We start from the raw sequence: 26,127 nt of genomic DNA, 5'->3' as shown, positions 1-26,127 counted from the left end.
AGAATATTCAATAAAGTTCAGGGGAGATCATCCTGGTTTGTTACCTTTTTTTACTTTCTCGTATATACGAAGTATAGAGAAAGTCTTGTAATCGTGCAAAAAAAAAAAAATCGAGATTTTTACAAATCTCGACTTTTTACACATCACTGATATGGAAAAACATAATTTTGCAATCTTGTCCGTATGTCTGTCTGTGTGTGTGTCTGTCTGTCTGTGTGTAAACATGATAACATGAGTACCGTTACAGCTGGTTTGGAGAAATTTCATATATAAGTATTTTATCAAAATCGTAGATCCTGATCAACTTTTGAGCGATTTCCGATAACCGGAAGTGGTACTTTTTCTACTTTGAATTTTTCAAAAGCCTATATCTCAAAAAACGCATGTAAATTTATAAAGTACTAATAATATTGCGCACTATTATGCACATTTTGTTTGGGCGTTCATTTGGCAATTCTTTTTTCTATGAGATTCTATTCTATTTTTAAAAGTTTAAGTAATTAAAAATCATGTCTATATTCCAAGTTATATAAGAATATTCGAGAAAGTTTAGGGGAGATCACTCCCGGTTTATTTGTGATTTAAATTTTATAGTTTTAAGAAAACTTTTTAGTTTTAGAACTTTTAAATTTTAGAAAATAGACTTTTCTTTATTTTTTTTAAGGATGGTTTGAAGGACTATCACAAAAGTTTTTGTCTTGTGAAGCACCAAAAATTCTCATACTTGCAGGTAACATCTACTTAATCAAATGACTTTAAATAAATACTTTTATGTTGGAGAAAACCCTTGCACAGGGTATTGGTTAAACTATTGATATAAAAGTTATAACTAAAATGATCTTTACCAAAATGATTGTTACTTTTTTTGTGACAAAATGTTTCCTTGTGTGTGTGTAAATTCTAATGGGTTCAACAGTGTTTAAAGAATATATCTGAAATGTCCTTAATGGTATCTTTTTTCTTCTGCCTATTTCTTTCTTTTATCAAGTGCTGTTTACCTTTTCACCTGTGCATTTAAACTTACACACAACTGGACTTAGAAAACTGTTCTTATTATTATTTTGATTAAGCAAAATTAGGTATTGCAATAGCTTATTTTTTGGGAATCTTAATACTTGTCTAAAATGTCAAATATGTATATCAACATTTACTATAAAAATGACTTACCCTTCCTTTTCTAAAATTTATTTTTAGGTCCAGATAGATTAGACAAAGACTTAACTATTGGACAAATGCAAGGTTTGTAATTATATATATATATATATATATATATATATATATATATATATATATATATATATATATATATATATATAATACGGCATCAAAACGCCTACTTTAATAAAGACTTCGATAGACTTGTAAACAGTGCGGCGTCAAAACGGCCAATGACAGAACAGCCCTGTCAAAACAGCCCCGATGAAAGTGCCCTGACATAAGAGCCCAGTGAAAAAGGGCCAGCGAGATATGGACCCTGTCATATAGGCTCCCAACAAATAGGCTCCCATCATATAGGTTCCCAACAACAGGGCTCCAGTCAATAAGGCTCGCGACAAACAGTCTCCCGACATATAGGCTCCCGACATTTAGTTTCTTGACAAAACGGCCCCCGACAAATAGGCTCACGTCGTTTTGGCTCACAACAAATAGGCTCCTGTCAATTTGGCAAAAACTGACGGTACGGTTTCCGTAGAGACTAAGCTTCCCGACAAAATGGTCTCATTGAATATGATACCTGCCAGTGCGACCCCTTCATCAATATTTTTTAGAGTTAACATATCCAACACTCGTAAGTAATACTACATATGCATTTCTTGTTCAGTAGGCCTTATTCTTATAATAGTTTATCTATTAGAAGAAATAGTATGTTTAATTTAAAGGTCATCTATCTATGACTTCCATAAATGAGTTGGTTATAGGCTGTTCTAACTCATTATGTTGGGAGATGGGTCCAAGCTGAACATTCCTACCTGCAGTACTTTAGAATTGGTGGAATTTAGCTGTTAAGGGCTTGATCTGTTTGTGAAATGAAAACCAATTTCATTCAGGCATTTAAAAGAGGTTGTAGTGGAAGTAGGACAAAATGGTTACTTTTATGCCAATAGTGGTCATATGATTCATTTGTCTGGAGCCAATATGTCGTGAGCCCATTTGTTGGGAGCCTAAATGTCGGGAGCCCATTTGTCGAGAACCTATATGTCGCAAGTCAATATGACGGGAGCCCATTTGACGGAAGCCAATAAGTCGGGCCCTTTTGACTGGACTATTTTGACTGGGTCGTTTTGTCGGGGGGTTGATTTGACGGGTCATATTAACATACACATTTCATTAACCATTACATATTTCTAAAAAAAAAATTAGCAACTCTTTTTTGGTGACATTTTTAACAATTTTTCTGTGTTTGTAAAAACAATCTAAAACAAACTGCCTTATTTTAAAAAACTACATTTCTATTTATAATAAGTTAATGTATCACATCATTAGTTAGACAAACTTTTATTGGCTATATATTATAAGCAGATCAGGAATTACATTACTGTAGCTCTCCTGCATTCCCCCTCCACGTTTTAATCAAAGTTTTTCTGGTAAATATTTCTAATAAGTTTTTACAGCACTACCTAGTTACACAATGTTTACACTTTTTTGTGGAAACCAGAAAAAAACAATACAATTTATGGCTTTTTTAAAATTTTGTTTTATTACTAAAAATTTGAAAAACATCAGAATTTACCAATTTCTTGGAATCTTTTTACTTTCTCTTATACTGAGTATAGATGAAGTATTATAATCGTGCAATTAATGTCATTGTAATCCTGCAAAAAGTTTAAATGGAGATTTTGATAAATGTTGACGCTTAACACCTCCCCAAATAAAAAAAAAATTAGTTTTGCAATTTTGTCACTTTATGTATGTGTCTGCCTGTGAACACAATCATTGAGTAGGCCTTCCTTTACAAATTTTTTAAGAAAATTTCCCCTTTAAGTTTTACATTGCATCTATTAACCAATTCCTGTAAGTGGAAGTTGACTGGGGAAGTAGTACTTTATGCTATTTTTTTAAATTTATATCATACTTTTGTAAGTAACATATTTTAGGAACCATTTGCTTTTATGTGTTTTCTCTAAAAGATATTTTTAAAGACCAGTTGCACCTAATTGTTATATCTATATCTATCTATATCTGGGCGCGATTTTTGATTTTTCTCTATTTTTATTATTATACAGTATATAAAAATATAAAAGTCGATTGTGGTTTCACACCATTCATCCGATCGCCCTCAAACTTTGGGGAGAACATTCAGGTCTTCCTTGATCAGCCCCTTTTCATCTTGCCCTGTGGATTCCAGTTGAGAGCTGGTCTTTTTATGCTGGATAAAGGCTTCCTGAGTGTGTAGCTAATCTATCTTTATTTTCTCTGGAAGATCTCTTCATCAGCTGGCAGTTGGTTTGTCTGTTGCCATAGTACATCATATGTAATTACTACTAAAGATCCCAAATCCAGGCTTTTCTTAAACAATCAAATTGTTTTGTGCATATCAGATTTAGGCAACTTATTAGATCTCTAAAGTTTTCAATCAGAGATAAAACCTTAAAACGTTTTAATTCAATCTAAAAATAAAAACCATTCAATTGTGACATATTTCCAAAAATGCACACCTCGCTAACTTATCCAGATATAGTATTCACTGAACTCTATAGTATGACTTACATTCAAAAAATTTACTCTCTATTTTTTTGTAAATTAATGCACTTCTGGTGGGTGAAGGCAATTCATTCTGCGATCATTTCCATTTTTTTGTATTGTATTAGACAATTACTTCATTATAACTAGATCCAAACATAATTAATGATTTTAAAATAAGCTGCAAATAAAATGTAAATTAAATAGTGGTGCTTGTTTTTTTTTTAAATCTAGACCAGCTAGTAAATAAAATTCACTTAATAATTTAAAAACTCAAAAATTAAAACTAGATCTTGTTAATCACCTGCTTGTAGGGGGAAAAAATTGCGTTAGTCTTTTAAAATAAAATGCATTTATTTAAGATTAAATAAGATACCACGTTCCAGCTTTCCTACTAAAATTTAAGGGTTTAATATCAAAACCGAATTAATACAATAAGAAGTATATTTGAAAATAAATACACATACCTTTTGTTTTTAAACAGGAAAGTTTCAAATGAATTTACTTCCTCAATGTGGCCATGCTGTCCATGAAGATGTACCAGAGAGGGTAACAATTTCTTTTAGATTCTTTATAAATTCACTTTAAAAAGTAAGTACTGAGAAAGAAATAATATCTGTTCTTAATATTCTGTTAACTTTATTACTATAGATTATAGAAGAAATCACTTTCCATTTTGTCCTTTTTCAAGGTTGCTGACATTTTGGCAAATTTTATGATGCGGCATAAATTAACTGATGCTATTGGAAGCTTCGAAAGGTAAACTGATGTGCTAATAAATACTACTGAGCTCAAAGTGTTTATATGTGTATATATATACATATATATATTCAATTTATAGGAATAGAAAATCAAAGTAAATTTATGTGTCTTTAATGCATTACCACAATGTTCCTCCGATTGCCTTGAAACTTTGGGAAGATAATAGCAAGTCTCTTGCCAAGGTTTCTGCCATATAGAGAATGTACCCTGCAACTAATGTTGCTTTCCTTTTTTTTTTAAATCATATTTGACAGCACTTTTCTTATAACTAGATCCAAGCAAAATTAATAATTTTTAAAACAAGCTGCATTTAAAATGTAAATCGAAGAGCAGTGCTTTTTTTTTTTTTTAAATTTAATGGCTATCAGTGGTTATCTGGGCACCTAGAGTTTTTTAATTGGGCATCTTGCACAGAAGGTCAGGGTGCTACTTGATTTAACAGTCAAACTGCACCAGAGACATCCTCTGCCAGTCGCATGACCAAGTTCGCCATGAGCACTATGACGCCTACATTAGTTTTAACCAGCGCCACACCCTCTGGAAATAGTGGGCTACTATAATCATCAACTAAATTTACCATTGGAGTCCTTTGGCACCCCAGTGGTTATATGACCCGGTGCGTCTACATCCATTAGTGCCATACACTGTGGATAGGGTGCGTTACTTTATTTGTTGACTAAATGGAATCAGACACCATATCAGTGGTGCCTGGCAGAAGTGTACAGTTGGGGGTTCTGAATTGCCCCACGGCACCGGTCTTTTCCTTGAGCGCTATGGCACATACGTTAGCTTTAAACAGTGAGATAGACTATGGATAACATGAGACGTTATAGTCGTTCACTAAATTAAATCAGGCGCATTTGCCGACGCCCCGGCATGTTGCAATTTGGGCCCCAGACTATCCAGTGAACACTAAGCATAAGATGTGGTATTAGAGTCATTCACTAAACATAATCAGGCGCGTCCTCCGGCACGGTGCAATTTGGCACTCTGTGCTATTTCTCCCTATAATGCATGAATTATTGGTTTAGTTGGTAAAATAAATTTGTTTCTTATTCCTACAGCAAATGGACTAACTCGAGATGTAGGAAAAAAAATTTTTAATAGATGATAAATATCACAACAATTTTGGTTGTTGCAATTCTGCAACTATGCGCAACTGTCAAACTTTTCCATAAAATAGAAAACAAAATTTAATATAGAATTGTTGATAGAAATGAAAATAACGGTAAAAATGATATGAGGGTAACATTAGTAAGATGTAAGTTTATTTATGGTGAAAACAAAAGTAAAAACATGTAAACTGAAAGAGAAAAAAACAACTGAAAAATTACATGCAGGTTTATAGTAAAAAATGTATTTGCATATTTTTTTGTTTGCTATACAACAAATAAAAACTTCTGTGCATTGTTGGTGCAGGACAGCCTGCAACTAAATGATGAAGAACCAATTGTCTATGTAAATCTTGAGCCCAACATATTGGTGAACACACTGTAATAATATCCCCTCAATATTAGCAACAGCACCAATGTCCTCTTGTCCCTTTGTAGCTTTACCTGTATGCCCTTCAAAATCTTGGATTATATAACAGTTGTTGGACACAACAAAAACTTTTTAGGCCATCTATATGGCTTTTTATGGTTGTAGGTTGGACTGTTTTTGCCTACAATACAATTTGCTCATCAATACTTAGAATCTCAGATGGCATGGGGTTTGATAAGCACAGAATTCCGATATTGGTCAACTTCTTCTGCCCTTTGAACATTGTTTGACAGGTGTAGCTAATTCTTAATCCACTTGAATCTATTGATGGTTATGTCTGTGACAGTAACACATTAGGTGGCAAGGCACCAATACCTTTGGAATCTATGTTTTTTATAATGTTTATGTAAAACACAATTTCCAGGAGATGTTTTTGTTCATCTTTATCCAGTACTAGTGGATTGTTTATGTCCTGTTGAGAACATAGTTTGACAGGTGTAGATTATTCTTAATCTGCTTGAATCTGTGGATGGTCATGACGTATGTGACCGTCACACACTTGGTGGCAAGGCTCCAATACACTCGGCATCTAGGAATTTTTTACAATGTTTATGTAAAATCCAATTTCCTGGAATAATCTTTATCCAGTGCTAAAAGACATGTTAGAGGACAGTACAGGTTAAATTGATAAACAATTGTCCGAACACAGAATGTCTATAAAGATGTCGTTGAAATACTCCAATGGCTGCCTCTGATGTTTGGCTTCTCTCCTAGGATCAGCAAATGGTGGAACATTTGCTGTTTACTGGTACTGATCATTCTGTTGAAGCTAAAGAAGACCTTGGTGTAGACAATTGAGAAGGTTCTGAGGAGTTTCATCATTTTTCACAAATGGGCATACTCTGTAGAAATAAATTTAGAGAACATTATTTGGTTATAAATTATGCAATAATTGTATACAAAACAATAAATGTGCCTATGTTAGTATTAAGGAGCACCCTACAATATTGAAACTGTGGCACATGACATTCGATGATTAAACTGATCCAGGGGCAGTATGCGCTGCCCCTGCGGTAGTGTAATTGGGGGCTACCGACAGCGCCCTGCTATGTCCTTGACACCTGGGCGGTCGCTGAAGTGTGTTCTACATCACAATAATTAATGTACACTCATACACAATGCCCTGGGGCTTGCTGGGCGGATTGTGTAAATAAACCCGTGCCTCGAAAAATATGATCCAAGATATACAACGCAGGCATCGTTTACATTTAAATAACTCGGTTTTAGAAAATAAGGTCACACGTCTAAAAATATAGGATTGGTAACTCACTGATCAAACACTCTTAAAATATGTCATACTTTATTCTGGGATTGCGGCCATGTGCGGACGGGCACGCTAGTTTTTTATAAATGGTGTTTTCCCATCCAACATGTTATCGCACCTCGCATAATAGTTTTTGTTTGGTTCACACAATTGGGCCCAACACTGAGTGGGTATTTATCACAAGGGCCTATGTTGTCCATTTATTTGATTTAATTTGAATTGCAGTAGCTTGGACAATATACAAATTTTGTAAAAAAAAATCTGCTATTTGTAATAGTCACTTTGAATTTCAACTTAGTGATAACATTTGTTGCAAATTGATGCCATTTTGTAACCTATTGAAAAGTATGACCATCAGCTACCACTTTGTTTGCCCATGGGTACATATTTCAAGAGCCATAAATGGATGATTTCATGCAATCTCTCCATTTTGATGTCATCCCTGCAAAATTGAATTTTTTTTTCGCAGTGACCTCTTAGCAACTCCCTAAAGTTACATTACATGGCGATTGGATGAGAGGTGTAGTAATTCATAAAGGACAGACACACATACTATGATTTATATATTTATTTATATATGTATATATAATGTATATTTAGATAGATAGATAGATAGATAGATAGATAGATAGATAGATAGATAGATAGATAGATAGATAGATAGATAGATAGATAGATAGATAGATAGATAGATAGATATCACAGAAACAATAAATCATTTTACTAATTAATCATAATAGCCTTTTTGCACGGAAGTAAGTTTAGAGAGCTCCACTAAATTATTGCTATTAATAGACCATTCTAAACCGATTATGCTTTACTATTTTGCAGATCAATACCAGGATGCTGAGGAAAAAAGAAAACTCAGTGAAAATAATAAATAAGATTCTTCTTGTGGTCTATGCCGTTTAATTGCACAATATCATATGACTATTAAAAATATCTTTTCCACATTTTTCTATTAATCATTTTTTCATAGTTGTGTATACACATTTAAGTGCAGTTTTATTTTTAAAATCATGACAGTAATTGAAATGAAATCAACATTTGTTGCCTGCAACTATTATAAAGAAAAATTAAATCCTGCAGTGCAAGTAAGTAGGTTTTACTAGAACACAAAAGCTCTTATCAAATCTTCTACCTCAGTTTTGACCCAACTATTTCGTTCAAACTTTTCAGATATTCATGCATTGTCACCAAAGACAATTGTAATTAGTATCTCATTGGAGAGATAGTCACAATTGAATTAAAATTTATAAGATAAGTACTAGCCAATTGCGTTGAATGGATGGTTAGTTTGACACACCACTGTTGATGAACATGGACAGATAATTGTTTTGAAGATCAAAGGCTACTGATGGGGTTTTTAAGCAAATAATTTTATTGTCATGTTACCATCACCCCTATTGGGGTGTGGGCTGCCTACCAATTGGATCTCTGCAGTCTTCTGTCCTGTGCCATTTTCTCAACCTTTGTTGTAACCCATTTTTACTTTCTCGTATATACGAAGTATAGAGAAAGTCTTGTAATCGTGCAAAAAAAAAAAATCGAGATTTTTACAAATCTCGACGTTTCACACCTCACTGATACGGAAAAACATAATTTTGCAATCTTGTCCGTATGTCTGTCTGTCTGTCAGTGTGTAAACACGATAACTTGAGTACCGTTACAGCTAGGTTGATGAAATTTCATATATAAGTATTTAATCAAAATCGTAGATCCGTATCAACTTTTGAGCGCTTTCCGATATCCGGAAGTGGTACTTTTCCTACTTTGAATTTTTCAAAAGCCTATAACTTGAGTACTATTTCAGATAGATAAATGAAATTTCATATGTAAGTAAAAGATCTAAGTCTCTACCTTCTATTAAATTTTGAGTCATTTCCGTTGACTGGAAGTAGTACTTTACGCTACTTCCGATTTCTCAAAAAACTAATGTAAATTTTAAAAGTAATAATAATATTGCGCACCATTATGCGCTTTTTTATTTGGCGTTCACTTGGTGTGCAATTAATTTGTCTACGAGATTTTATTCTATTTTTAAAACTTTAAAAATCATGTCTATAGCCCGAGTTCCATCCCCTGTTATTTTATATAAGAATATTCGAGAAAGTTTAGGGGAGATCACTCCCGGTTTATTATAGTTTAGCATCATGGTCTTGTCACCAGGTTTTTCAATAAGTTCCTTAGATGTGCACAGGTTGCTTTTTTTTTTCCAATCCTTTCTTCTACACCTGTTCTGCCATAATGGTCCACAGTAAGGACTGTCTGTCCTCCTGGGGGCCTCAAATTAAATGTGACTTATCAGTGCTGGTAGTGTGGTAGTCTTAATTTTCAATATATTTGTGGTCTTTTGCTTGTGGATATTGCTTCCAGCCAGCGTTGACTTTGCTACCATATTTGTTTTCTCCCTCGTCTCCTGTTGTTTGTGGGAGTGGAGAGAAGACGTCTGCTTTGTCAAAGTCTTCAAGTTGTTTCCACAGAATCCACTGAATTCTCCAGTCGATGGTAAAAAGGAAGTGAAGTCTTATGTATAGTTGATTGGATTAAGAACAAACTAAATGCAAAAAAAAAGTAGGCCTACGGTGTGTTTTTAAATATTGACTTACTTTTAAAATGCACTGAAAATAAGTAATATAATACAATAATAAAATCGCATACATTTCTTAGAAAGTAACGCTTTTATTAATAATTTAAAGAAAGCAGATTGGATTTTCTTCTTATTTTTAGTGCATTTTTATGAGCTCTTTTAAAAAAAGGTCTTTTAAAACTTTTATATTTGTTTAATTTATTTGAGAATTGTTTTATTTTATTCATAAAATTAACATTTTAAACATTGAAACTAAACTGGCAAAAACTCTGAATGTAAAGGAAAGCGAATAATACTTGGTTATTAGGACTTTTATTTAACATTAAAGTAAACTAGTTGAAGTAGTTGCAAAAACAAACAATATTTAAATTATGTTTTGCAATTATTAGGCCATCTAGGAAAAGGTATAACATCCTTTATGCTTTCTACACCCAGCATCACCTGAAAAAGAAATATACTTTATCAAATGGCCAGCATTTTGAAAACACGTGAGAAAATAAGCAGTTGGTACCCTCAGAGGCGGGGGTACAAAAAAATTGTATATACATATATATAGGCCTTTCTGGTATTAAGCCCTTCCATATTAATGGAAGCACAAATATTGTTAAAGCTGTGGCAAAATGTCTGTTGCTATTAGCTAGATGGTGGGGGATGGGGGTCTAAGAAAATTAATGTAAAATTAAGTCCTAGAAATAAAAAAGGGTTTTTCTTTTCAAAGTAACACTTTTTGACAGTATGTTAACAACTCTAGTTCATCAAAAAAAATATTCTGTAGCCAAAATATTTCTACCTGTAAAAGTCTCTCGAATCCTAAACCAAAACCACCATGAGGACAGGAACCAAATTTACGCAACTCCAAATACCTGCAAGGATAAAAAATATTTATTTTCAAGTAATTGCACCATGATATATTAATTGCACATAACTGTTGAATACATTCAGGTTGCACAAGTAGATAAAGAATGGAATTACTGTGAAAGTTGTTGCACAAACACATCCCTTTTATTAGATCTTTGTACAAATACTCATGTTTACTTAATGGTTATTCATTACAATCAATTACTATTTCTAAGTTAATTTTGAGATAGTATACATTTCTTGGACATTTTTTCTAATATTAAAAAAACAGTTTTATTTTCTTAAGAAGTTTTAAATATTCTAGAGTATTAATTATGATTATATTCCCTATGAACAATGGAATAAATTGCATCCAATTTCGTAATCAAGAAGTGGGTTATGGCTATTGCGTTAAAACATGCTGTCCAACCCTCAGCATGCAGATGCTCAAGCAGAAACTCAGTAGAAGAGGATTTTTTTTTTGGTGTCAAGAACCTAGTGCCTTTTCTTCAGGAATGCCCTCCTTACAATTTATATTTAAGTCTTTTTTTTCATGACTGTAAAGAAGATTGCAGAATATCAAAGAAACTGGCACTCTTGAATATCCCCATGAAAAACCTGGTATGTTTTATGAACAATGGCTTCTAATTATTTATGTTCCTTTCCTTTAAATAAAGCCCATCATTAAAAGGAAAGTAAGAATACTTAAATGGAACAGTCCCATGTCATCCCATGCTATAAGTAAAGAAAAAAAAATAATGGTGGAGCTGATCATATGAATGTGGGTTGTAATCAGCATGTGATCCAAAAAATTGGTGGTGGCTTCTATCTACTTTAATTCCAGATGTTTGTGTTGAAAAAACTAACTGAAACCTTGTACATTTTAACAGACATGTCTACAGGATCAAATTCAAAAGATCATTTTTTAAATTCATCTCCAATATATTAAAAGTCCAGGATTGATATCTCTTCACATCAGATAAGTTGAGCACAATTTAACAATTAGTTGATTCCAGCATTTAATTTCTGTACAAACCATTTGAAATAAGGGGTCACCATCCATTTATGACCCTCCATTTTTGACAACAACCCCCCCCCCCCCCATGTTGATGTCCACAAAAATGTAGTAAATCTTTCTCAAACCATGCTGCCAAACATGCATTGTGTACCTTGTTTTGCTAAAAATTTGATATTTTCAGAAACATCTTCACTAAATATTACAAGTAGAGCCCAGAATATGTTGAAAAAAAATATTTTAAACAAATTAGTATAAATTAGTCCCTAAATGTTGAGCACTTGAACTAGATCTCATTGTTTTTAAACTTATGTTTCAATTCTTTGAAATGTTTAAAGATAAACTTGAAATACTGTGAATTGTTGTAGAGAATTGCAGCAGTCAATGTGCAGCTTTTTTTGTTGGGCAGTATAAAGTTACATCTCTGATATAATATTTATTCCCCAATCGAGCTGGTATTTGTTAAACACAAGAACTGCCAATTTAATTCAGTTTTTTTCTAATAATTAAAATTCAAATGAAATTACTTTGATGTAAAATTCAACATGTGGACATCCACATTGACCCAAAAAAAAAACTCCCCCCCCCCCCCCCCACAACAGTCAATTTTTTACAGACCCCCCCCCCCCCCTTACTCCACCAGTGTGGACATCATAAATGGCTGACCCTTAAACAAAGTTTCAATATGTGAGCAGTGTTTTCTATTTATTTACCATACATTATTTATGAGTATGTTAAATCAATATAGTTCAGTATGATGTAACAATTTAAAAAGATTTTCATTTCAAGATGTACAACTTTATTAATTTCATTTATCTGCCCACAGTGAGTCAGGAAAGGTCTTGTTTGATCTTTCATTTTTTTAACTCAAAATATGCATAACCACATGAACCATGAATAAAATGTTTAGCTTAGATTCACATTTAAAACGAATTAAACCATTAATTTGAATTTATAAGCCATTATTTTATCTACTCATTTGGTCATATCTATATCTATATATATAAAGCAAAGTGGTCAGGTGCCCAATAGGGCACTTCCCGGCGCCGCAGGCACGTCAAATTTGGCACGATGATGCCTTGAGGTGATAGAACACGAGGGCCGGTGACGGTCCGCCAAAAAGTCCATGGAGAGGGGGTCAAAACTGACCTCGACTGACCGGCGCCTTATATGGGCTAGATTACGGAAAAAACTTTTGCCGAACGACCCCCCCCCCCTTGATATTTTGTGAAGTGGTAGGAGATCGCCTAGGGGTGTCAAAAAAAACTAGGCATATCCGGGAAAAATCTGCAAGTGGGTCAAAACTGACCAGTTGTATTTCCCTATATAATCTTTGTATTTTATGGGAAAAACAGAGGGTCATTTCAACAAAGATTTCAGGGCACTTACTTTTAGTACATCTAGCTAATTTTTGGCATGCACCTAGGTAAATGGATTAACCTTTTAGGAAAACAGTCGGTTTGACTCAAAGCCCTCAACAATGTATAAAACATGACCGTGAGTGAAAATCTCCTTATTTGAGCTATATAACGAAAAAATTTCTTGCCGAACGACCCCCTTGAAAAATTGACGAACGACCCCCCCCCCCCTAATATTTTGTGAGGTCATAGACCGACACTGCAGGGTAACAAAAAACTTTATTCCCGTCGGAAAAACCTTTTATGGACGTTAGTTTTTTCGACAAGGAGACGTATTTTCTTATATAAACAATTATTTGTGAAAACATCAACAAACTCTTTATACTATTTTAAAGAAAGAACAAAAATTACAACGTACAGTATTCGTATAAATAGATATTTTGTTATTAATTAAAGTACTTATTGTAATAAAAATGGAAAAAAATGATAGCGAAACTGAAATTATTATATTTTTTTGGTTATTCTATTTAGTAAGCCTTTACAGTTCTAATAATCTTGCGAGTTATAAGCTTGCGAATACTTCATCCATGTTAGCATGACAAGAAATTACTAAAGTCTCTTTAAACTTAGGCCCTAAGAACTCCACATAATAGCATATCACCAATTAATTAATCATTCAAATTCTCAATATCTTTATTTTAAAATCTAAGCAAAGCTAGGCAGTATGCCTAGTTATACATTAAGCTATTGATTCTTCTCATGACCTTTTTCTGCTATTGCCAATGTTTTGGGTTATTAAAAATGATATTTTTTAACTTATTAAAAATCAATATTCATTCCTAAATAGTACAAAATAGTTACTAATAATTACAAAGATTTCAGAAAAGTTGTTAAAACTTAGCTAAAAAATAATTCTGTTTAATTAAAATGTGTTGTGTTGTTTTTTTTTTTTTTTACCAAGGAAGGAGTTCTACAAGATTTTGTTTTTTCATAACACTTTCAAGTATTTCTGCTCTTTCTTCCCTTAAACTGCTCCCACAAAGCTCTCCTATTCCTGGAACCAGCAGATCTAAAGCAGATACCTGGAAAAGAGATTTTAAAGCAACATTTTTTTTTTATGTAAGCTTAGAACAGAGATACACCTGCATAAAAAAGTAAAAACCATAATTTTTTTTCCAAGTGGGGGGGGGGGGGGGGGGGAGAGAGAGAAATTTCCAGGTTTGTATAACATTTCCGGACATTTTAAAAAAAATAAATTGAATTAACCTAAATACGATAGCATTACACTACTTACAGTCTTATTAGTTTTTTAATCTTATACTACATTAATAATTTTATAACCCTCTTCCACCTTCATAATACAAAAATAATGCATGCCTCAGAGTCTCAAGCCTAAAACAATCAGCATGTTAAAATAATATGTTAAAAAAGAGCACTAATAGAATAAAAACAGCCTGGACGTGACTTTTCTCAAAGGGGCAAGAGTTACACACAACACAGTGCTCACCATTAAGTGACCCAAGTTCCCTCTAAGCTGCGCTGCTTTGTTACCGTGCAATACTTTTGAAAAATACATATATCTTTGCATAAAACTTATAAATTACAGGTTGCACACTGGTTTTTTCCCCATAAGATTAAGAAGCAGGCAAGGTGTGATTTGTTAGGAATTATTTTGCATGTATCCATTTAAAAAAATTATTTACAGTCAATCCATCATCATTTCGCCTAGCATAAAATGGTTTAATATCAGCAGGATAATCTGTTATAAAAACAGGAAGATTTCCAACAGCTTTTGTCAAGTACATCTCGTGTTCTTTTTTTAAATCACAACCCCACTGTAGAAGAAAACCATTTTTATCATTATTAGTCTTATCAATGATACCATTACAATGAAATTTAAAAATATACTGTAGAAAAAAAATAGTCGTGATATTCAGCCTTTTTCACTATGTCAATATATCAATATATATATATATATATATATATATATATATATATATATATATATATATATATCTATATATATATATATATATATCTATATATATATATATATATCTATATATATATATATATATATATATATATATATATATATATATATATATATATATATATATATATATATATGTATATAAATATATATGTATATGTATATAAATAAATATATATATATATGTATATATATATATATATATATGTATATATATATATATATATATATATATATATATATATATATATATATATATATATATGTATATATATATATATGTATATGTATATATATGTATATAAAGCAATGTATGTGAGTGTGTGTGTGTTTTTGTGCTTGTCTGCTTTTTATGCATTACTACACCTTTCATCAGATCGCCATGAATCTTTAAGTAGTTGTTGAGAATACTTCTGGGGAGGTTTCTGCGAAGAAAAAAAATCAAATTTGCAGGGTTGGTGCCCCGGCAAGATTTGATTATATTCGTCTCTATATAAGGTATATGAACATAAAGTCTATTGCGGTTTGACACCGTTTATCCGATCGCCATCAAACTATGGGAAGTTGATTAGAACACTCTAGAGAAGGTTTCTGCAAAAAAAAATCTTTTTAATTTCGAAAGAGCAGCACCCCAGGAGGGTGCAATTTTACTCTATATACAGTATACGAACAGTAAAAGTCAGATGTGGTTTATCAGAGTGCTCTGAAACTTTGAGGAGTTCCTGAGAATACTACCAAGAAGGTTTCTGCAGAAAAAAAAATTCTTACTGCCGGCACTCGGGAGGGTACAATTTATGTCAAGTGATTACATTTACAGAAGATCCCCTGCGAGCACTATGGCGCCTGCATTCATAAAAAAAAAAGTCTATATACTAAAGACACGATGGGCAACAATCCTTAACTATATAGAATCAGACGAGTCCTCTGCTCACCTATGAGCACTACAGCGCCGATGTTCATATAACAGTGCGTTAGGCTATGAATAATGTGTGGTATTATAGTCGTTCCGCCTGTGCCTCAGTATTGTGCGATTTGGCACCCTGGGCTATCCCATGAGCACTATGACACCTACTAGCCATTAAAGACGCCTGAAGAAACTATGTATCTACGGAAAGTGGGTAATAAAATGAATTGTAATTCAGCTTTAAAAAAAGTCATTATCGGAAAATTAAAAAAAGAAAAATGTTATTGATCAGGAGCATTGAAATGAAACATTGAAAAAAAAAAACTAAAAGAAGGGGTTTTGTTTTATGTATGATGTATGTTTATACTTGTTAAAAATAACATAGACTACTAATACCTAAGAGAAAAATTAGAACCAAATTATATACATTATTAATCAACACCATGTTAAATGCGCACGCTGATTAAGAGGTTTAAAATTAAGAGACTTAAATGATTGTTAAAAACCCGGCTGTTAAATGGTAGTTTTGATGTTTTAGCCTTTTAAAAACACCTATTTCGGCTGAGCATGGGTCTGACCACACTATCGCTTCATATGCTGAGAAGACAGATACGGGTAAACTCTACTTCACCTGCCCTGTGTTGCGCCAAGTCCCAATAGGCAACTTTATCATTCACATCTAAAAAAAAATTTACATTTACAGTGATAGTTACCCGCATTGTAACTATTACTCTATCAACTCAGCTATCAGGGAAGTTCCGAACAGATATAAAATAAGAGATGTAGTTTACATAGAGAGTCCGTGATAGAAACTTAAGTTACGCGAATAGGCCCTATTATTGCCAATTAAATTTTATCCCAAATTAGCCAAATCCATAGCGAAGCCAACAAAGATTTATATAAAATAATTAAGGATTGTATACATTTCATAACGTATGTAGATCTAAATCAAATTTGAATGAAATAGTTCATTTCTTTATATTCTAAAATTGAAAGATGATGCCATTAGTTTTGTGTTCTTTCCTTAGTGTAAACTTATGACATGTGACGTCATTGTTTAATACATTCTTGTCACAACAATAAACACTTTAGTTAGAAATCTGTTGCTACATTCGAATATCCTTTTATTTTTATTTTCCTTCTTTAAAGAAAATTTAGTTTATACATTTAAACTGTCCACCAAATTATTTTCAACAAAAGTCAGCATCTTTAAGCTCTCCATATATAGCTGAACATGCTCTAGACGTTGCCAAAAATATTGCGGACAGAGAGAAGTGCACACATGGGCTTATATATATTAGGATGTTAGTTTTATGAAGTACACCATAATATTGACACAGTGGCACATTTTGATTAAAACGAGCACACCTGGGGTAGTGGAAGTGAAACTGGGGGCTCCTGAGAGTCCCCTGCTACGTCACTGACACCTGGGCGATCGCTGAAGTGTGTTTTAACTCACTACTACTGAGAGTGATTAAATTACATTCACGGCTTTCATACACCACACCCTGGGGCATGCTAGGCTGTAGTGTAGGCAAACCCCTGCTCCGACCAATGATTTAAGAAATGTAGCGCAGGCATTTCTTTATATTTAAATAACTCAGTTGTAGAAAATCAGGTCATGCCTCTAAGATTGGTAACGCATTGATGAAACCCTCTTGAAATATTTTGTCAGAATTTCTTGTAGCCCCGCGAGGATGGCCACACTAGTAAAATTTTAAAATATGATATAAAAAATAATATATTATATAAAAGACATGAACCTGACAAGGATAATCAAACTTTTCATCTGAATTTTCCAGAAGCGCAATGGCTTCGGTGTATGTCATTCTGTAAAAAACAAGATTATTTTGATTTTGAAAGCTATAAAAATAAGTGGATTAACATTTTACTTAATACAGAGTTGGCCAAACCTTAAAGTTTAGGAATAACTCAACAAAAATTGTTTTAAAAAAAAAAATCACCTTTCATAGTTTGACTCCATTATATTCTTTACCTTTTTCTAAATTAAAATAAAATCAAAGTAATTAAGAATATAATTAAATTTGAATGATTCTTAAGCTAAAGTTTTATATTTTTAAATAAGATTAAATTAGATATCGTTACCTAAAAAAGATTTTTCAAAAAGCTTTTTTTAAAGCTGTTAAATTCAGATCTCAGGATACTAAGATTGTGAATACTAAATCTGTTCATATATCAGATTAAGTAGAAAAAGTTATGATTTTAAGAGCTGGAATTTTACAATTTCTTTAACACTGTCTAAAAGTGCAATTTTTTTTTTTTAATTTATATCTTTATAGAGGTTTATCACAGAGATGTTGATCTAAAATTCTATGCTCATGGAATCTCAACACAAATATGTACGTAGACGAGTTGACTCAAATTCTTTTCAGGAAAGAAAACTAGCACAAAAAAATGTATTATTACTCATGTATTCAATGGCATGATAATTTACAGATGCGTATACTAAATAAATGATGAAATTAGTCTAGCATTTTACACAATTTGCTTTTACTGTTATTGTTCACACTACAGACTTTGCATATGTTTGCCATACAAAAAATGTATTTACTTTATACCACTTACCTACAACCAAACTGTCCTTACTTTTTATTTTTTATGTATATACCATTGTTCTAACCCATTGTGGCATCATGGCAAAAAATGTCATGGACATATCTTTGATTATTATAGAAATGTTGAGGAAAACAAATTTAAGCCTTGTTACAAACAATTTTGAAAAGTGGAGTTGGAACAGTATGGTTTAGGGAAGCAATACAGTGGAACCTCGACATATGAGTGCCCTGACATATACATTTTTTTAAAATACCAGCTGTTGAGGAAGCTAAATTTTGACATTGGAAGTAAATTTTAGATACAAGCAACCAGAATAGAGGGTTTAACACCTATAATAAGATGCTACTGATTGTGCATAAGAGCTATTTAATGAAACTTAATTCTGAAAGAGAGAAAGAACAGACCTCCTTGGACAGGTTTATTTTAAGGCCTGCGCAGAAAAGTGAGGAAAGCGTGGCAAAAAAAGCAAAGACCAGAGAAGAGAAAAGCATTGGCAAAAACTAAGAGAAAGTCAAAAAACAATATATAGTAACATTTAGGTTCAATTATTTTCAGTGTAGTTTAAATTGTGTAACAAGTAAGTGAATTAAAATGACTGAAAGCGCTTAGCATTAACTGTAAGTGAACAAAGCAAAGCTCCTCCGCCTACCTCCTCCACCCTACACTGGGCCTACACCTCCAACTAACAGCTTTAATAAGCTCAAGTCAATGAGTTTCAAATAAATAAACTTTATAAAACCAGTTTGTTTATTTGCATTATCCTAAATCATGTTATTAAACAATATTTTTGTCATGTATAAATAAACTTTTCTTATTAAAACCAATTTGATGGTATTTGGGGCTTCGAACGTATAAATAACATTTCAATTAGGCCTAATTTTGATGTAGAAAATTGTTTTGAGATAAGAGCAATTGTCATGGAACAAATAAAACTAGTATCTCGAGGTACTATTTGTCATTTCAGCCTTACTATATAATTCATCCAATTATCATAAAACTTAAGGAGCTTAAGGAGGTTGCTGTAAAAAAAAATTGAAATATCGGAAGAGCTGCTCCCAAGAGCTAATACTATGGGTCAGTGGCGTGGGGATTACTTGAACCTATTAATATCGCCTTGAACTCATCCATAAGTTAACAAACTCTAGACAATGATTTAAGAATAGTGCCTATAATCAAAACAATACTTTTTTGCTGCCACAACTGTATTGCACTTCAGTGGCATGGGGATTTCGTTAAGTTTCAGTTGGAGAATCATGACTGATAATGGAAATTTTGAAGCACATTTGTGATACAGAGCCATGGGCTTCCACTATTCAGAATGTGTGCAACAAATTAGTTGTTCAAAAGATTGTTTTGAAAATTACTTCTGTGAAATTACTTTCTGCCATAGCCGATGAAAGTAATGATATAGCTGGTATAGAGCAATTTTGTTATGTGTTCACCACTATGATAACAACATAAAGAAAATAAGAGAAAAAATTCTATAGTTTGTAAGTGTGATGCACCTAAAAGGACTTGCAAATGTTTCAATTGACTTTCTAGCAAATATACACATAGACCGATTTTACGATAGGCCAAAGACATAAGATGCAGTTGCAGCAATGAGTGGTTGACTACATGTGCCACAATATGTTGCTGAGAAATTTTATTTGGCTATTAAGTGAATCTCAGTCTAAATATGACTATTTTTTATGCCTGCGAACTACTGACTGTACGGAAATTTTTGGTAGCTCATAAAACTTTTATAAACACACCAAAATGACAAACTTTGCTTGAAAATTCAAAGGTAAACTAACATCTATTTCCAGCAACCTGATTGAAACAAGTGTGCGTAACAAGATGGACTGAATGTCAAATTGTTTGTAAAGCTTAAAAAAGACAACAGTCTAATAGATTTAAGTATATTTTCTATAAAATTATTTTTCATTCGGACTGAGGTGTAGGCCCAGTTTAGGGTGGAGAAGATAGGCGGAGGAGCTTCACTTAGTTCACTAACTCATTGTTAATGCTAAGCTTTAATTCACGTACTCATTACACTCATAATGTTAAACTTTATCCCAAATCAAAGGAACTCACACACACAATTGAACCAAAATATTACTGTATGATTTTGTTACTTTCACTTAATTTTCATTACTGCTATTCTCTCAATTGGGTTTTGCTTTCTTTTCCATGCTTTCCACACCATCTCCACTTTTTGGGCAGGCCGTTAAATTGAAGCTGTCTAAGGAGGTATGTTTTTCCTCACTTACAGAATGTTTCAGAAATACGTTAGTCATATACAATCAGCCGCAACTTTTACTGGGGGTTGCTTTCCCATGAACAGTTGAACCCGCTAATCCGGTTACTCGTATCTTAAATTTTGCTCTTGTTTAGGAGCAAATTTTAACTCGCTCGACAGCTCGTATCTCAAAAATCTCGTATATCAGAATACTCTTATGTCAAGGTACCACTGTACATATTTAAATACCTCTTACTAGAATAAATTCCAAGATGCTTATAAGTTTTATATTATATTAAATAATACCTACTTAGAACAACAATAATCTGTCAGATTGCTCAAAATTGTTTTGTAAAAATAAACCATGGACTATTTATGTCACAATTTTAGAAAAATACTTTCAGGTTTAAAAAAGGTATATTTATTTATATGTGACTCATTTGAACGGAAAATATTCTGTTTAATAATTCAAAATATTTAACCTATTGACAACTAATATAAAAGAAAATATATTCCAAACACCATGCACTTATTTTGATTTTCCACTATCTAAATATAATAGTGCATAGGAGCTTATAATCTTTTTTTTCACATTACCATATATTCTGGATCTGCAACATTCTTTGAAAATATTTCAACATCTTCTGGGCATTTTTTCAAAACTGCATTGAAAATATATTTTACAAGCTGTTCCATTACCTATAAAAAAAAAAAATAAATATATGTGAACAATCCCTCATTTCTAACGTAAATTTTAAAATATGTAAACATTATAAATTTGACATCAAAATAGTTTATACAAGGTATTCATCAACTTCTAACTATATTGTATGAAGGATACAAAATCCAGTGAATATAAAAACTACATTTGTTTTCAAATTATATATGTATATTTTATCAGAAAAATGTCCACAATATTTTCACGCTCAAAAATACACAATATTTCATTAGAGACAAAATGTATATAGATCTATGTGCCTGCTAAATTTTATGCCAACTATGAATGTTTCTAGATTAAGTTTTTTGTTTTTTAAATTAAAAATAAAAAGAGTTTCAAAAGCAATAACTCAATGTCAATGAATTATAATTTACAATCACATTATAATTATTTATGTATTGTAGTGAGGAAAAAACAATAAGAATGTAAATTATAAAACTATTAAGTAATCAGTGGCAAATATTTACAAGAAATGTATGGTGTACCTAAAGAACTAAATTTGTTTTTGTGCGTCATAACAGCTTTTGCTATTCTCTTCTGACCAATTAATGGTTTTGTCCAAGTCTCAGCTAGACAGAATATATTGTATAATGTAGGCATTTAATAGTTTAAAATTAAGATTTTATAAACATTAGGTTAGCTTTAAAAAGAATAATGATTTGCCAATTAGTGTTAATAGGTAAAATTTTAAATAATCTGCTTACTGTTGATAGGGCATCCATATTCTGAATAAATGCTAATTCAGCTTCAACCATATAAAATTCTGAGAGATGAAAACTACCAATAGTATTTTCAGCTCTAAATGTTGGTCCAAATGAATACACTTTTGTGAAAGCCCTGAAAAATTTGGTTATTTAAATATTTTTATTTAAAGTACAACATCTGATATCAAATTCTAGTACTTCAGCCAAAACAAAAAGTACATTTGTGATCATTATTCCGTAGAGCTGATAAAATAACAACTCATTGTATTCTTTTTCTGACACTGGGGATTTCTGAATTTAAAAATCTTTTAAAATAACACAACTTCAAATGAATGTAATTATTTATAGGGGAAATATACGTAGCACAAAGAAACTTTATATAATCTACTATATATATATATACTATATATACTATATATATATATTGCATTAAATATATATGTATATATTTTGCACTATATATATATTGCAATATATATATATATATATATATATATATATATATATATATATATATATATATATATATATATATATATAGCACTATATATATATATATATATATATATATATATATATATATATATATATATATATATATATATATATATATAGCACTATATATATATATATATATATATATATATTGCAATATATATATATATATATATATATATATATATATATATGTGACCTACTTAGGTCGAGTCATTTTTATTTTGACATTGTATAATTCCTTATATGGAATGATGGTGTAACACCTGGGGTTTTTCCACTGACTTATTAAGGTGTTTGAGACATAGAAATTTTCCATTAAAATCTGATTGAATGATTCTGATCAGATGATTATCCCAACCAATGGCGACATGAGTTGAGGATAACCTCCCCTGTCACAGAAGTCTTTAATTGCACTGCACACTCGCAACACGAGGCAGTTTATCTTGACCTGGCAGTCTACGAGGCAGTTTTACCTTGGTCAGGCAGCCGTCCATTTTGTCCGGCTATAGACTCTGACCATTTGAACGTGAGAGTACTTAAGACCTGTGTGTGCCTTGCTTTCTTAAGTTGATTTAGTCTTCTAGTTTAATATTACTTGTCGCTAAGTAAGTCTTGAAGCTACAGCAGTGTTGTGTGGCCTGTAGCTGTTCTTTAGACAGTGTAGAAATCTGTGATAGTGTTTTTTTTCCTGCATTTTGTAAGTTGGGTTTTTGATATTTTATACATTAAATATTTTATCTAGTTCATCTTTGTGTTCTGCCACAACTGTGTTCGCTGATTAAAAGGTCGTATGTAGATTGGATGAGTGTTAATTACAATAGTATCACTAGCTTCCCTAGACATTAAATTCGAGCCCTAGTGGGTCGTTGTGTTAAGTGTTCATCCACTTAGGCCGTAAGGCATTTGCATATGACCCCGAAAAAAGAATCCGGGGACGTTCTCCTTCTATTTGGCTGATAGATAGGTTAACGTTACAAAGTGGGAGCTCGCCGAGATTTAATCTGTCGTTCCAGTTGTTGGTTATATCAGTTGAATACTAAGGTTAGTTGGATTTAGTTGTTTTTATATCCAGTAGCGCAGTGTTCTTACAACGCGCGCTCAGGCTAGAGTATCTAGGTCAAATAAGCAGACGTGTCACGTCCTACATTTAGAGGTCAAGTACACGGCCCAACGCTGTGTATTAATTTAAAGAATCTAGGCTTGTTGTGATTTTCAAGTTAGTGTTATGGAGTCTTTTTTGGCTAATCCAACTGTTGAAGATGTAGAAAAGTTGAGTAGAAAAGTTTTGGTTAGTGTTGTTAAGGAATTGAAATTGGATTATTCTGTTACGCAGAAGTCAGAAGTGTTGAGAGATAAAATTGTTGTTCATTTCATTAATGAAGGAGTATTTGATGAAAGTTTGTTGGCGGATGTGTTACTCCGCGAGGAGAAAACTCTAGAGAAGGTAGAATTAGAAGCTAGAATTGCTTTAGAGAAGGAGAAAGTTGCTTTAGAGAAGGCTTTAAAAGAAAAGGAGTTTGAAACTAAAATTGCTCTAGAGAAGGAGAAAGTTGCTTTAGAGAAACAGGAGATAGAGGCTAAAATTGCTTTAGATAAGAGGAGGTTGGAATTAGAGTTTGGTCAAGTTAGTGATGTTACTTCTCTGGTAGATCCAAAAAAGTTGTCGGTAGGGCAAGTGATTGCCAAATTTGGGAAATTAGTTCCTAAATTTGATGAAACAGATTTGGTCGTTTTCTTTAACTCGTTTGAGAGTTTAGCGAAGACATGTGAATGGCCCGAAACTTCCATTACTGCTTTATTGAGCTCTGTCCTTACTGGGAAAGCTGCAAAAACATACCAGGCACTCTCTCACGACGTTCAAAATAACTATAGTTTGGTCAAGACTGCCATTTTAAAGGCCTACGCACTGACGCCCGAGGCCTATCGGACAAAATTCCGAACACTCCGCAAGTTACCCACACAATCATATGTGGAATTTCTCTTTGAAAAGGAGAAAATATTCTCAAGGTGGCTACACTCTGAGGAAGTTTCTGAGTTTGAGAAACTCAGGTCACTTATCCTAAGGGAAGAATTCCTATCGTCCCTGCCTGAAGAGATACGACTACACATTCTGGATAACAAGATAACTGACATCCAGAAGGCTGCTGAGTCGGCTGACACATATATGTTGGTGCATAAGAAACCACCAGTGTCAGGAGACCGCCTCAACCCCGTGCTTCCCCTTTTTGGCAGCAATCATCCTGTTGGCCAACATTTGAAGGCATCACAGTCCAGAGAGAAACCAAGATCAACTCTCAATCGTCGAGCGGTATGCCAGTACTGCAAAAGGTCTGGGCATCTTGTCAAGGACTGTTACAAACGTCTTCAGAATAACAGAGAGGTGGTGCGTACTTCCGCGCACTATGCTCTAGCCCCTCAAGCAGCCAGTTCAACTATGAACTCTAGAATTCAAAAGGACTCTAACCCTAAGTGTCCGCAAGAAGGTAGTCAAGTCTCCACACATTATGTGCAGTCACATTTTGACTGTTCTCGCCACCATCCAGTTTCTTCCGAGTCTACCGATCTCGAGGGATCGAGAAAAGTTGACTTTTCATCTTTTATTGCCGAAGCCATCATTAGCAAACCAGGTGATCCGTTGTCTCAGCGGAATATCACCGTCCTAAGAGACACAGGAGCGTCACAATCACTCCTTTTGAAAAGTTCAATGGACATTACACCAGAGACGAACACCGGAAGGATTTCCATTATCCAGGGAGTGGGGACAAAATCTACTGTCGTCCCTCTACACAAGTTTGCCCTGAAACATCATCTCGTCGAAGGTGAGGTCATTTTAGGTGTGATAGATAGTATTCCAGTCCCAGGAGTACACCTACTTCTAGGGAATGACCTTGCGGGAAGCAAAGTATACCCCTGTACGGTTTCAGACCCTTCGTCAACAGTTCCAGATAATGATTATGAACTGTATCCTGCATGTGCGGTGACAAGAAGCCAGACCAAGCAATTGGCTGACACAACGTCTGAACCACACCCGCCATCATCGTCAAGAAATTCGACTCCCAAACTGGAGTCTATGCTTCCAGAAAACACAAGCTTGGGCTTACCCCTGAGAATATCTCAGGAAGACATCATTAAAGCTCAACAAGTCGACGCGGAACTCAAAGCAGCGGTCGAAAAATCTCTATCATCTGACGATGGAGAATATTTCGCCGAGAACGGCCTCTTCTTTCGTCGCGCTATACCAGTGATTGCCTCACCGGCCGAACCATGGTTGGGTAAAAACCAGCTGTGGATCCCTCCACCTTATCGGCATGAAATACTTAAGCTGGCACATGACCATCCAATGTCAGCGCACCCAGGTGTCACTAAAACGACGGCGAAGATCAAAGAACTGTTCTTTTGGCCCAAAATGAGAAAAGATGTGTCGCGTTACTGTAGAAGTTGCACGAACTGTCAGTTGGCCGGA

General features: G+C 33.2%; 2 protein-coding genes across 8 annotated transcripts in view; one reads left to right on the top strand and one right to left on the bottom strand.

Moving 5' to 3' along the window:
* Positions 1-8,202, top strand: part of LOC131934994 (protein phosphatase methylesterase 1) — a 52,064-nt gene extending 43,862 nt beyond the window's left edge. For all 6 annotated transcript variants that reach the window (XM_059291272.1, XM_059291273.1, XM_059291271.1 and 3 more), the window contains 5 exons: positions 665-730; positions 1,195-1,239; positions 4,166-4,230; positions 4,373-4,440; positions 8,081-8,202. In XM_059291272.1, coding sequence (XP_059147255.1) covers positions 665-730; positions 1,195-1,239; positions 4,166-4,230; positions 4,373-4,440; positions 8,081-8,099 — 263 coding nt within the window. In that variant the 3' untranslated portion in view covers positions 8,100-8,202. The remainder of the gene's footprint in view (positions 1-664; positions 731-1,194; positions 1,240-4,165; positions 4,231-4,372; positions 4,441-8,080) is intronic.
* A 1,933-nt stretch (positions 8,203-10,135) lies between these two features.
* Positions 10,136-26,127, bottom strand: part of LOC131934991 (putative asparagine--tRNA ligase, mitochondrial) — a 36,588-nt gene continuing 20,596 nt past the window's right edge. For both annotated transcript variants that reach the window (XM_059291264.1, XM_059291265.1), the window contains 8 exons: positions 22,167-22,299; positions 21,342-21,443; positions 17,911-17,948; positions 17,710-17,776; positions 14,753-14,884; positions 14,007-14,131; positions 10,630-10,702; positions 10,136-10,280 (listed from right to left, as the gene is read on the bottom strand). In XM_059291264.1, the coding sequence (XP_059147247.1) occupies positions 10,209-10,280; positions 10,630-10,702; positions 14,007-14,131; positions 14,753-14,884; positions 17,710-17,776; positions 17,911-17,948; positions 21,342-21,443; positions 22,167-22,299 (742 nt within the window). In that variant the 3' untranslated portion in view covers positions 10,136-10,208. The remainder of the gene's footprint in view (positions 10,281-10,629; positions 10,703-14,006; positions 14,132-14,752; positions 14,885-17,709; positions 17,777-17,910; positions 17,949-21,341; positions 21,444-22,166; positions 22,300-26,127) is intronic.

This window comes from Physella acuta, unplaced genomic scaffold (assembly GCF_028476545.2).
Source record: "Physella acuta isolate Inbredline_101_S28 unplaced genomic scaffold, ASM2847654v3 ptg000127l, whole genome shotgun sequence".
NCBI classification, from domain to species: Eukaryota; Metazoa; Mollusca; class Gastropoda; family Physidae; genus Physella; species Physella acuta.
This window is presented reverse-complemented; position numbering and strand designations above follow the sequence as displayed.